The 11,879-nt window shown below is 35.5% G+C and overlaps 1 protein-coding gene across 1 annotated transcript; it reads left to right on the top strand.

Moving 5' to 3' along the window:
• Nucleotides 1–531: 531 nt before the first annotated feature.
• LOC146003930 (uncharacterized) lies at nucleotides 532–11,189 on the top strand. Its single transcript, XM_083142435.1, has 3 exons — nucleotides 532–879; nucleotides 9,023–9,193; nucleotides 10,343–11,189. Exons 1-3 carry the CDS (start codon nucleotides 709–711, stop codon nucleotides 10,463–10,465), a joined length of 465 nt encoding a protein of 154 aa, XP_082998561.1. The 5' UTR covers nucleotides 532–708; the 3' UTR covers nucleotides 10,466–11,189.
• Nucleotides 11,190–11,879: the final 690 nt, after the last annotated feature.

Raw genomic sequence — 11,879 nt, 5'->3', positions numbered from 1 at the left:
TTCATCCTACAGTCATGGACATTTCTGGGTTTAATGTTCGCATTGAATTTAAATAGAACCATTGCAACCCAGAAGTGTAAGTGACTGTACATGAGCATCAATTTGTGACCAAATCCTGACCAACTCTGGCAAATTTGTGTCGTTACCGCATTGTTTAGTGAAACTTAATAATTTTACTATTGTTATTTTTACCAACGCAATCTACTGAAGGTACTTATAGTGTCATTTCCGTTCTCTTTCTCAGGTAATACCAAGACACACCATCCATCTTTAACAGGATGTAAGGCAGTGGGGAGCTCCTGGAAAGAACATAACACCAAGAACAAATGAAGCCGAACTGTAGTTACTTGGGATTTTCTACCTCCGTTTAGTCCCTCAGTACTTCCATACTACTCCCAAACCGACTCATTTCTGCTGAGAAGTGTTTAGTTTCAAACTCCCGCCACCGTGAGGAACAAAGGAGGGTTCCAAGTTCCCCGTCCGCTCTCGACAGAGGACGTGGAGTTCGCTGACCAAGCGCCAAGCGCCACTTGGGATTTTCTACCTCCGTTTAGTCCCTCAGTACTTCCATACTACTCCCAAACCGACTCATTTCTGCTGAGAAGTGTTTAGTTTCAAACTCCCGCCACCGTGAGGAACAAAGGAGGGTTCCAAGTTCCCCGTCCGCTCTCGACAGAGGACGTGGAGTTCGCTGACCAAGCGCCACTGATGCAAGAGCCTCCACCGGCAGAATCGGAAACTACAATGGACGAGGTCAATGACTCGGCGCACGCCACCACACCAATGCCACCGCCTCCGAGATATCAGGATGCGTCTCCTCCACGCTTAGATCACCCCCCGGAATCACCCCCTCCGTCGTACCAAGACGTGTTAGCCGAAGTAAGTCTAGGTTTACTTCAAAATGTATACATTTCACCCCTCATTCTTCATTGTCTTATTACCAGTGTTTGGAAGTAACTTCCTAGTTACTTAATTTGAGGAATTCTAAATGTAACCAGCATTACTTTTTCCGACAGAAGTAATGTTATCAAAAGTTAGTTTTAAAGTTACTTCACGACACTTAAATTGTTAATTGTAATGTGGGGAAAGAGTTAATTTGGCAGACGCCTTTCCAACTGTCTTCTCTGGATGTTAAGGTGAAAGGTTTTTCGTGGAATCGCCTAAGGAAAGAACGCTTTGCTTGGTTGTATGTTCAATTTACATCTACGCTTTATTGCGATTCGTAATTTGTATTTTCGCGTGAAAATCACTATTTTAGTCTGCATTCATTTGGAACGCGGATAGATGTCATTGTCGAAAGAATGGATCTTGTTGAACTTGGAATGGAAGAGAGAGAAACAAGTGCAAGGTGAATTGATGCCGCCACATGCAGAGCACCGTAGCATTCAAATTCTCTTTCGAATTAAATTTATTGAAGCAAATGTTCTATGTTTATTTGCTGTAATAATACAAATATATGAAGGCATATATTCTCAGAAAAGTAAATAAGGAACATGTAACTTCTCATATATTTATTTTGTAACAATTGATGATTGTTTGTAAGCTGTTTACAAGATAAAAATCAGCAGCAACTTTAAAACTAACTTATAGTTACTTTTGAAGCACCAGTGACTGTTGTTACTGAGTTACTTTTTAAAATGAGTAACTCTCGCTTATTTTTTGAACTAAGTAACTGTAACTTAGTTACTTTTAAAAAGTAATTTTTCAAACACTGCTAATTGGATATCTTAACTTTCTACAGTAATACACATGGCTGATAACAATAACAATGCTACGACCCTGAGGGTACGTACAAAAATGTTATTTACCACGGCTACAGATATCTTAATCTCAGGGGATAGGTTCTTTATTCGAGAATTCCAAATAAGAAAGCGTTTTTTAGCCAAGAGGATATAGTCAAATGCGGATCTACAGGTCTGAAAACTATACACAATACAGAGAAAATATATAGCGAAGCTTGTATATACATTGAAATATATATATATATATATATATATATATATATATATATGCTGATTCCAAATTTACGTCGGTTATATTCTTCTTATACATATATGAAAGGAAATCTTCTTCTTCTTTCTTTTCGTAATTTCTGGGAAAAGGCTTCTTCTTCTTTTCTATTTTTGGAAAAGACTTCTTCTTCTTTCTATTTTTGGAAAAGACTTCTTCTTCTTTCTATTTAGGAAAAGGCTTCTTCTTCTTTTCTTCTTCTTTCTAATTTTTGAGAAGGCTTATTCTTCTTTTCTTTCTTTTTGGATAATACTTCTTCTTTTTATTTAGGAAAAGGCTTCTTCTTCTTTTTTCTTTCTAATTTTTGAGAAGGCTTATTCTTCTTTTCTTTCTTCTAATTTATTGTTTTTCCTTTTAAAGCGTAATCTTATTTATTACATATATGCGCTCGCTTTCCCCGTTTCTTTGGCAAACGATACAAGCTATACTTATAGAAAGAGTAGGGTCGACTAAACTGACAGTAGCGCCACCTCCTATGTAACGACCAAAAGGGGAATAGTCCAGGATCGCTAACAGCAAGCGCTGCCTATGGCCCAGTGCGTCTAATAAGAAGCGCAACCGTAAGTGCTTCGGGGCGTCTAATTGAACACAGCGCCACCGAGGGACTGACAAATACAAAAGCTGACGATGTTCTCCTCGCCAGAGGTATTGAATCAAATTTTGATCACTAGGATCAAAAAGGAGATACATTTCTGAATTCATTTGCTCACTTATTTACTTTCCTGATTGTTTCATTCTATAATTTTATACTCTTCCTGTATGTATTTTGCATTTACTATAATATATATAATCACTCTTCTCCGCTCCTAGTTTCTACAATGAACTCTGATCTTCTTTATATAGCGTGCTGCCATCTATCGTCGCTCTCGGGAAACATTTGGTCCTTGCATTTTTCTTTGTGTCGTTGGAAATGGCACGTGACAACAATGTTAAATGAATTGAAGACTAAAATTGGTAAACGCTGTAAGTGGCACAATAATTCAAACACCGTTTTCCACTTTGTATCAAAACGCAACACACATACGCACACACACACACACACACACACACACACACACACACGCACTTGTCCTGTCTCTTTCTTTATCTCTCTTGGCCTCCCCGATGGCAGTGGTAGTGTCGTCGCCTTGTAATCACGGGGTCCTGGGTTCGATACCCGGTGGAGGCACATAGTGGTTCGGATCCAACTTTAAACTGTAGGCCCAGTCCTGATTAACCTTTCTGTGCATAAAGTGGACTTAAAGCAACAATTCAATTAATTTTCTCAAATGTATGCGATCTTTCAAACTACATCACAAGAAAATTCCCAAAAACTTGTATATATTCCTTACTAATACTCCAAGCCAATGTAGATACGTGTAATTTTGTTGTAGATTCTATTTCATTCGCCTTGAAAACACATACTTTTTTTGTTTTACTTATCGCTTACACGTAATTGAATAGACATTACATTGAATTTAATTCTGTTGTCCATTATAGAACTCCTGCATTGTTTTTATATGCTAAACATCACACAAGTCCCTTCATTAAGAACAGTTTAAAATGTGTATTTATGACGATTGCATCGTTCTGAAGGACTGTATCTAACGATAAAACTGTCTTTAAAATTTTAAATATAGGACTTAGTTCGTTTTTACATAACTTATCTTTCAGCCTAATAATTTGCTTTTACTCAAAAACCTGAAACTAGTGACATCTATTATCGAGGAAGAGAACAATTCTCCAGGTTTCACATGGAACACATTAAACAGCTATGATCGATTGGATGTCGAAATTGATGATTGATCACTTTAGCGTCGGGACATTAGGATAATGACGCTCTACATCATTGATGATCAATGCTCAAATGGAAGGAAGGGGAAGGTAATTATCCCCAGCTAGTACATTCCCTTCCTTCACATAGCTTTATATTTATAAATACCGTTTCCAAAGGAGAAACAACGTAAAAGTCAACCTACTGTAAACGGTTTACAGGATAAATTATGGTCTAAGATAGTCAATTCTCGCTGCCATCCAGCCACTGTAAAAAAAAATACCATACCAAGGACGTATTTAGGGGGGGGTCCAGGGGGTCAAAACGCTCCCGAAAGATTTATCAAGTACAGTAGAGCGTCGATTATCCGAACGTCGGTCAACCGAACGACCGCTTAACCGAACTGTGTACTCGCTCACTTTCAGATATCTGTAATGAAAAAAGTACGTGACTTAGCTGCTCGTAAGCGTGTAGGCTTGCTTAGACAGACCAAAATAAAGGATTTTTTTAAACGTTAATTTTGTGTACTGTGTGTATTGTTCATGCAAAATGCGTATGTAATATGTACATATTTTTGTTTAATAAACTGTACCGCATACTATATATTCCTACTAAAGTTGCCTTTGTACGTTACTTTGTAATACATACTTAAAGAGATGCCTGTTTTTATGAATAAATTTACTGTACAGTACTTCTTTTTGGCAAATAAACATGTACAGTTCGATTATCCGAACAAACCAGTTTTCCGAACACCCATGTCCCCCAATTACTTCGGATAATCGACGCTCTACTGTACTAAAATTAAATAATGAAAAATATATTCGTTTAGCATTTGTTGTATAATTTACTCTGAACTTATTGGAAGACAAGGATTATATTGGAATTATAGGGCTTTGAAGGACACGAAGGACGCATTTAGGGGGTCCGGACCCCCCCTTACCGAAAGACTTATTAAGTACGAAAATTAAATAATGAAAATATACTCGTTTAACATTTGTTGTATAATTTCCTCTGAACTTATTGGAAGACAAGGATTATATTGGAATCATAGGGCTTTGAAGGACACGAAGGACGTATTTAGGGGATCCGGCCCACCCCCCTTCCACACACACACACACGCGAGAGACTTATTAAGTACAAAAATTAATTATGAAAATATACTCGTTTAACATTTGTTGTAATTTCCTCTGAACTTATTGGAAGACAAGGATTATATTGAAATCATACGGCTTTGAAGGACATTTCAAAGAAGATTTATGTACGCTACTACTCAAATTATATGCATAAAATTTTAATGAGAAACTTTCTTTTCTCCAAATACATGTAACATCATTTTTGTTATTCGATAAATATTCAAATATTCATCTATTTGACATTAATTTCATTGCCAGGCACTTTTTAATGTAATTATTCCGATCTTAACTACAGGTAAGCTACGTAATGAATATTCACTCTTATATCTTTATTCTTATACAGTCTATTTACCTATTCGTGTAATAATAATATAATTTTAATTTATGTATTGTAATTAGTATTAATTTGATTTATAATTATTTTAATATAAACATTATTATTAGTAGTAGTGTTAATAATATTATTATTCCTGAGACACTTGGCTCGGACCCCCCCCCCCCGAAACATATTTCTAGATACGTGCCTGTACCATACCAATTTAATTTGATATGTTAGTGAAGCTTTTCCCTTTTTGGTCCAAATACCTATGCTTTTAGTTGAAATAATAAATATAATTTATTTCATCGTCGTCCTATTATAACTTGATTTGTATGTAGTCCCTGATATGTCCCTTAGCAACCACCCTATTATTAACTTGAATTGGGGCCCGGCCAGTAGAAGACCCATATATTATAACAGGACAAGTATTATACAATTATATACTAAAGTATTAACGGTCATTGATTACATAGTTAACCTAATTAATGTAATTTTAATTATTCATTTTTTTAAAAAAAATATTTTTCGCGCACTCAACTGGAAAGAAAGGGGTTTTGGAAAGAAACATAGATGGAAGCACAAGGTGAAATAATATAAATAAATTGTTAGAGGATAAGTATCGATTTATTGAAAATAAAAATATAACAGAAAATGTAGAAAAGATTAAAAGAATGTACGAAAAGTAGATAATACATGGAAAGGAAATCAGAAGTGGTTTTTATCATTCAACAAGTTCTAGCTTATAGTCCATTAGGCACGCAAGAATATTAAATAAAGTGAATATTTAGGGACTCCTGAAGCACAGCTTAATATAGCTTTTGCTCTCTTGCTGTCATTGCTATAACGTCCTTCCAAAAAGGTTTTTTTTAAAAAATTTACTTCCGCATAACGTAATACGTACATTGAATATCACGTAGCAATTTAAGCTAAGAGATTAATGTTATTTTGAAATCATTATGTAGGTATTAAGTACAGCGCCTAGAATAACGTAGTGTGGAAAACGGCATGGTTTTGCTCTCTCTCGCTGGTTCCACTCGAAAATGAAATCCGCTAGAGGCGCTGGTGTTGACACCGGGGTACAGCGCTCGACTGCTTATAATGGAAGTAAATGGGGTTTTTGCTGCAACGCCTGATTCTTTTCTTTGTAACATTTCTTTGCATCAGAAAATTGTTATGATATTTGGTACAGTAGTCGCGAAAATATTAAAGAATATTATGAACCGTCTATCATGACCTGTCCTTGAGTTTTTTATTAACAATACGGAAGAAAACATAGGTATGGATTGTAACACGTTACATGACAATTGCTGCGAGAATTAGTATTGTGTATGCATTATCCTGAAAGGTTCATTAATATTGTCATTGTCACAAATATTATTTTTATGGAAATTCACACAGACAATACTCGTTTACTTTAATTAATTAATTTAATTAATTTGCGGTTTATTTTCATCAAGTACAAGGTAGACATTTGTACTCCACAAGTACAAGGTAGACATTTTACAGCCAAGTCACGAGTAAAAATGCACAGTCCTTAACACCAAAGTTCTACTTACCAATCGACACGAATGTAAAGCAATTTGTTGATAGAGATGACAAGGTACATCGTAATCGGCTATTTGAACTCCATGGAATATGAAATTAAATTCTTTCGAATATCTGCATTTCGGGAAAATGACTTCATAATATGTACGCCACGAAACATTTTTTCCCCTTCATGACACTATTTCAATTTCATTAGTATACAAAAATAAACTTGTGTACACAATCCAACGTTTGACGTCCAGCCTCACATGCGATATGTTGATGCTCGTGTTGCGTTGCACATAAAACGTATTTATGTTACTTTTCTGTGTAAATTAATACCATTTCGTGACTGCAAATCACTCCACAAATATAACTGTTACCATCAATTCACTTACCGCCTTTCTAGAAAAACAAATCTACACAATATATTCCAAAAACTAACTAAGCCGCATTACTTTAATAACAAAATTAGCCGCTGTGTCGATCGCACTGCCATCTACTTGTCATCGTCTCGGGGAACCAGTTTCTTGGGTCGTTTTCCACACTACGTTATTCAAGGCGCTGTAGTATTAAGTAATACAATAAACGTATGCTTTAACAGTAATACATGAATTATTTAAAAATAAGACCTTTACTTTTCTTATTTAAAACCGTAAATATGTAACATGGTGAAGGTTTTATTAGAAGCAGTGATGTGCGTCTACACGTAAACAAAGATAGTCTACATTCTACACGTAGACTATTTTATACACATATAATACGTAATCTATGTAAACAACATGGCGAAATGTGATAACTTGGCAAAGGTTGCCGTGGAATTAAAAGAAAATTATACTGCGTATCAGTTGCCGATGTGTGAGGAGAACTTTTCTTACTCTTTCTTCCAAATTTGAACAATTTCTCACTTAGGAAGAAACCTAATATAGGAATATTCTAGTGTTTTATGGGGAAAATACCACTTTTGCCTCACGACTGCCATCTGTTGTTGTTTTTTGAATACTATTGATCTTCTTCCATAGTTGATAATAGAAGAGAAGAGAAATTTTGTTGTAAATGGGATTCTTTTCATTTCGTTAGGAACCAATATAGTTGAAAATGTCACTTTCCTTTCATGAAACCCTTGAAAATTAATTTTAATGCACTTTAAATTGTCTACGTAATCTATGTAAACTACAACCCAATGTAATGTACGCGTAGATTACGTGTAGACAACGCATGTAGACGTAAACTTATAGTCTACGGGACATCACTGATTAGAAGTGAAAAGTAGGGGGTGGTAACCGCCCCTGTCTTCGTCTACTCACAGTTATAATCGAGCTTTATACCAGTTTTGGCTAATTGCGATGATAAGAATGAATGATGACGAGATGAAGTTCATGAGCGGAAACTCGTAAAGAAAACCAATGCTCAGGACTGGGAACCTCAGTGGCGGTATCAGAAGTCGACCAGTTAACCCTTTTGGCCACCGAGTCTGCTGTTTCGCAACAATGCTTCAAGTACTTGTCATTAAGTTCCCCTAATAACTATTACTTTCTCTTTGTGCCAAAAGTAGTACTTATTATGAATCAGGAGGCGGAGGAGTTGCCCGAAATTCCCCTCACAGTATCCCCGGCAAGTATCCTGTCGGGGATAATTTTACCCCCCCCCCTTCCACCATAACAACACGACACTTATGCTGAGGCACAAATATTTCAATTCGAGGTTAAAAAGCAAATTTCTTCAGGATACGCCGGCCACCCGTGGCGGAGTGGTTAGCACATCGCGCTACTACGCCAGGGGTCCCGGGTTCCAATCCCGGCCTGGGCATGGATGTTTGTGAGTGTCCATTCATCAATTTCATCACTCATTCCAATCTTCGCAAATTTGCCAGAAGTACACAAAAGGCGAAGTAAAATAAAGAAAATGAAACAAACAAACTTGTTCAGGTTACAAGTATCGCTTGCAACGTCCTCTACTTGCATACCTAACTGGACACAAGTCATCACAAGGTAAGTCTCCTACTCCCTGTGTCGGAACATGGCACAGGAATGTGGAATGAGAAAATGGCATGTATATATGTAATATCTTGCAAAATGGTAACAAAATGTGGATATTCGGGATTTTTGTGTGAGGAAGTGAATGTGTAGTTTATCTTTATTTTAAAGTTTTCTTTTTGTTGTTGTATAAATTAAGTGTGCGAGCATTGAGTCAACATTGGACGACATGTCCTAGCACCTCCCACCCAACAGAAATACAAGTTTTATTCCCACACTGCTATGAATGTCTGTTAATGTCTTGCAGAAAGGTCTAGAAGCACAAGCGGAGCCCCTGGCGTCGAAGTCCGCCCCTGTAGAACGGAGAGACAAGAAGAAACAGAAGCCAATGTCCACGAAGATGTTGTACAGAGTGCTAGCGTCGCAGAGAGGGATAACGTGTAAGATGAGCGATAATTGCAGATGTCTAGAATGTCAGGTAAGATAAGACATTTTCTCCATATGCGGAAGAACAGCATAAGGATTCTTGCAGTTGTATCTAATTGAAGTAAATGAAAAGAATAATCACATCTAAGGCATTTTCAGTTTAACGTTTTGAATGGAAATATTTACATAGTATTAGCATTTATCATTAATTATTGGAAATACCTTAAGTAACAAAATTGTCTTCACTATCTAAGTAGACTATTTAAGCACTACATAAGTGTAATTTGATCCAAAGTTTTGTGTATGGCGTGATGGTAAGTGTTTAAAAGACTCCAATTTGTTATTTTTGAAACTTGTTCTGCGTATATGATGATTTTTTTTTTTTTATCATACGTACTTCAAATATTTTATGCATACATTCAGATTATGCATTTTTTGGTGAACCGAATTTTATTTTTAAAGTATCAGTCTATCCACTACGATGAATATGCATTTTTACAAGTGCAGTCATCATCATCATTAACTAACATTTATTTCCTTACAGAATTATTACTTTGAATGTAACCTTGAATTTTCATTATCCATATATGGATTTGTTGAATATGTACTTTTCTAAAGTCAGTACATCAATTCTGAGAACTATGTATATTTTGCAAAGTCAGTATTCTGATTTGATTTGATTTTTTGTTATTTAGCTTCGTCTTCTTCCACTTTTTGCTAATCGCGACGATGAGAATGGGTGATAATATGATGAAATTGATGAAGGTGCCCTTATAAAGAACACCCATGCCAAGACCGGGATTCGAAACCGGGACCGCTGGCGCTGTAGTATTAGTATTCTGACTGTGACGAATTTGAACATCTACACAAAACAAGTCATTTGATTGTAATGTATATGTACTCACAATTTCAGTGCCTTCATTGTGATATAAATTCACAGAGTCAGTACTTTGACTGTGATGAATGTGTACTTTACAAATTCCGGAATTTGAATGTGATATCTATGAACTTTTTTACAAAGTCAGTCCGTTGTGATGATATGTACTTCACAAACACGGTTTTCTTGGCTTGTAAAGTCACTTCTTTCACTGTTATGAATACATATTTTTTCAATCATGAAGTTAGCATTGAGATTGTTCTGAATACAATAAGTGATATAAAATCAGTACTTTGACTGATCAATATGTATTTTCTTTTACAGAGTCAGTACTTCGACTGCGAATACGAGCAGAACGAGCAGGAGAAGACAGATGGTGGCCTTGGAGCAGGAACACCAGTGTTCATTTCCGAAGTTATGGGAGGATCTGCTTGCAATGTGCTGTGAGAATGATGAGCAGAAGATCCGAATGGTTATAGCCTGAAATGTGGAAGTGCCAAGGACTAATGTGGAGAAATGAGACTTCAGAAATTTAGTCCAGAGAGCTTATTTTTCATTACTGTGCATTTGTCGCTTTTGATGAACAGTCTATGTGTGTGTGTGTGTGTGTGGGCGTAAAAATTCGTTAATTGTGAGTTGTACAGTGGCCAATGCCTTCATACGTTAGAGTGAACTTCAACATTTATTTTATGGTGTGTCAATGTTAGTGAATAACATACAGACTTTCCGTAACCTTTGGTGATGATTGATTTTTTTAAGTTGTACATTATTGTACTAGGCAGTATCAGTATAATTTGTTATTGTAGAGAATCTATAATTATTGGTCTCCTGGAGAGAATTTCTAATTCCTACTTCGAACCATGACAATCTCGATTTAATTGTATACAAGAATTCGATTAATTCTTTCCACAATACATCAGTTTTGCCTTCAGATAAAGATACATGAATTAAAGTCACATTATTTTGTACTAAAGCTAATAAACAGAAGCCATCATTTTGTTACACAGGATTCTATGTGAGATTCTTATGTTAGTTTTGAATCTATGTAATTATTCTTTGTCACATCAAAGTTACCAAACGCCATGTACAGCGTGATTTCGACGTGTGGGAATGCAGTTGTATGATAAGGAATTTTACCTTTACAGAAAAACAGTTAAAAAAATATTCATAAGTCAATCAATATTTAGATTTTCAAACCATTCATCGTTGTATTTAGACTATATATATATTACATAATTTTAAAATACAAGGTATATCCTGCACTTTCATACTGGAAAAGTATATCTAAACTCACAAAATTAATTTTCTCCCAGTTACCGTTTGGCAACTCCTGACCTAACTTAAATTAGGTAACACCAAATCTAACCTGCTGATAAGAGTAAAGATTCCTGTTATCATTATTATAATAATATTGACAATTACCCTACAATTTTAAAGATTCCTCAATTTAATTATATAATCTGGATAAATCAGAATCGTTTAAACAATGAATGCATCATTCAATGACAAAATGTGACAAGGGCTAAATCTTGAAGCCATACTAACCTTAATGTTTTTTACATTCAACGTATGAGAAAGATGAATGTGTAAAAAATAAATACCAAACTGCTCCACAGTGTCAAATAAATTGTGTCCCATAAATATTTGCTAGCGAAAAGTTTTCTTGTCTGCTTTGTTTTACATAGTGTTAAATACTTTTGTTGTGATCTGGTTTGAAAATTCAATACTACTACTTACGTATGTGTTAAGCATAGTTTTGAACATACAATCCTCAGAACTTATTTCACATAAATATTTTTCCCCCACAAGAAATTGTTAAAAATTGTGAAACCCACTCATTAAGTAATTGTATCAAATCTTT

The sequence above is a fragment of the Lepisma saccharinum genome, chromosome 21 (assembly GCF_977018435.1).
Source record: "Lepisma saccharinum chromosome 21, izLepSacc3.1, whole genome shotgun sequence".
Taxonomy (NCBI): domain Eukaryota; kingdom Metazoa; phylum Arthropoda; class Insecta; order Zygentoma; family Lepismatidae; genus Lepisma; species Lepisma saccharinum.
This window is presented reverse-complemented; position numbering and strand designations above follow the sequence as displayed.

Bases quoted from the DNA above. Each gene is read 5' to 3' on its own strand.
- LOC146003930 (XM_083142435.1), top strand. From the start codon at position 709: ATGCAAGAGCCTCCACCGGCAGAATCGGAAACTACAATGGACGAGGTC. The intron at 880-9,022 runs GTAAGTCTAGGT...AATGTCTTGCAG, and splicing joins ACCAAGACGTGTTAGCCGAA to AAAGGTCTAGAAGCACAAGC. The intron at 9,194-10,342 runs GTAAGATAAGAC...TTTCTTTTACAG, and splicing joins GCAGATGTCTAGAATGTCAG to AGTCAGTACTTCGACTGCGA.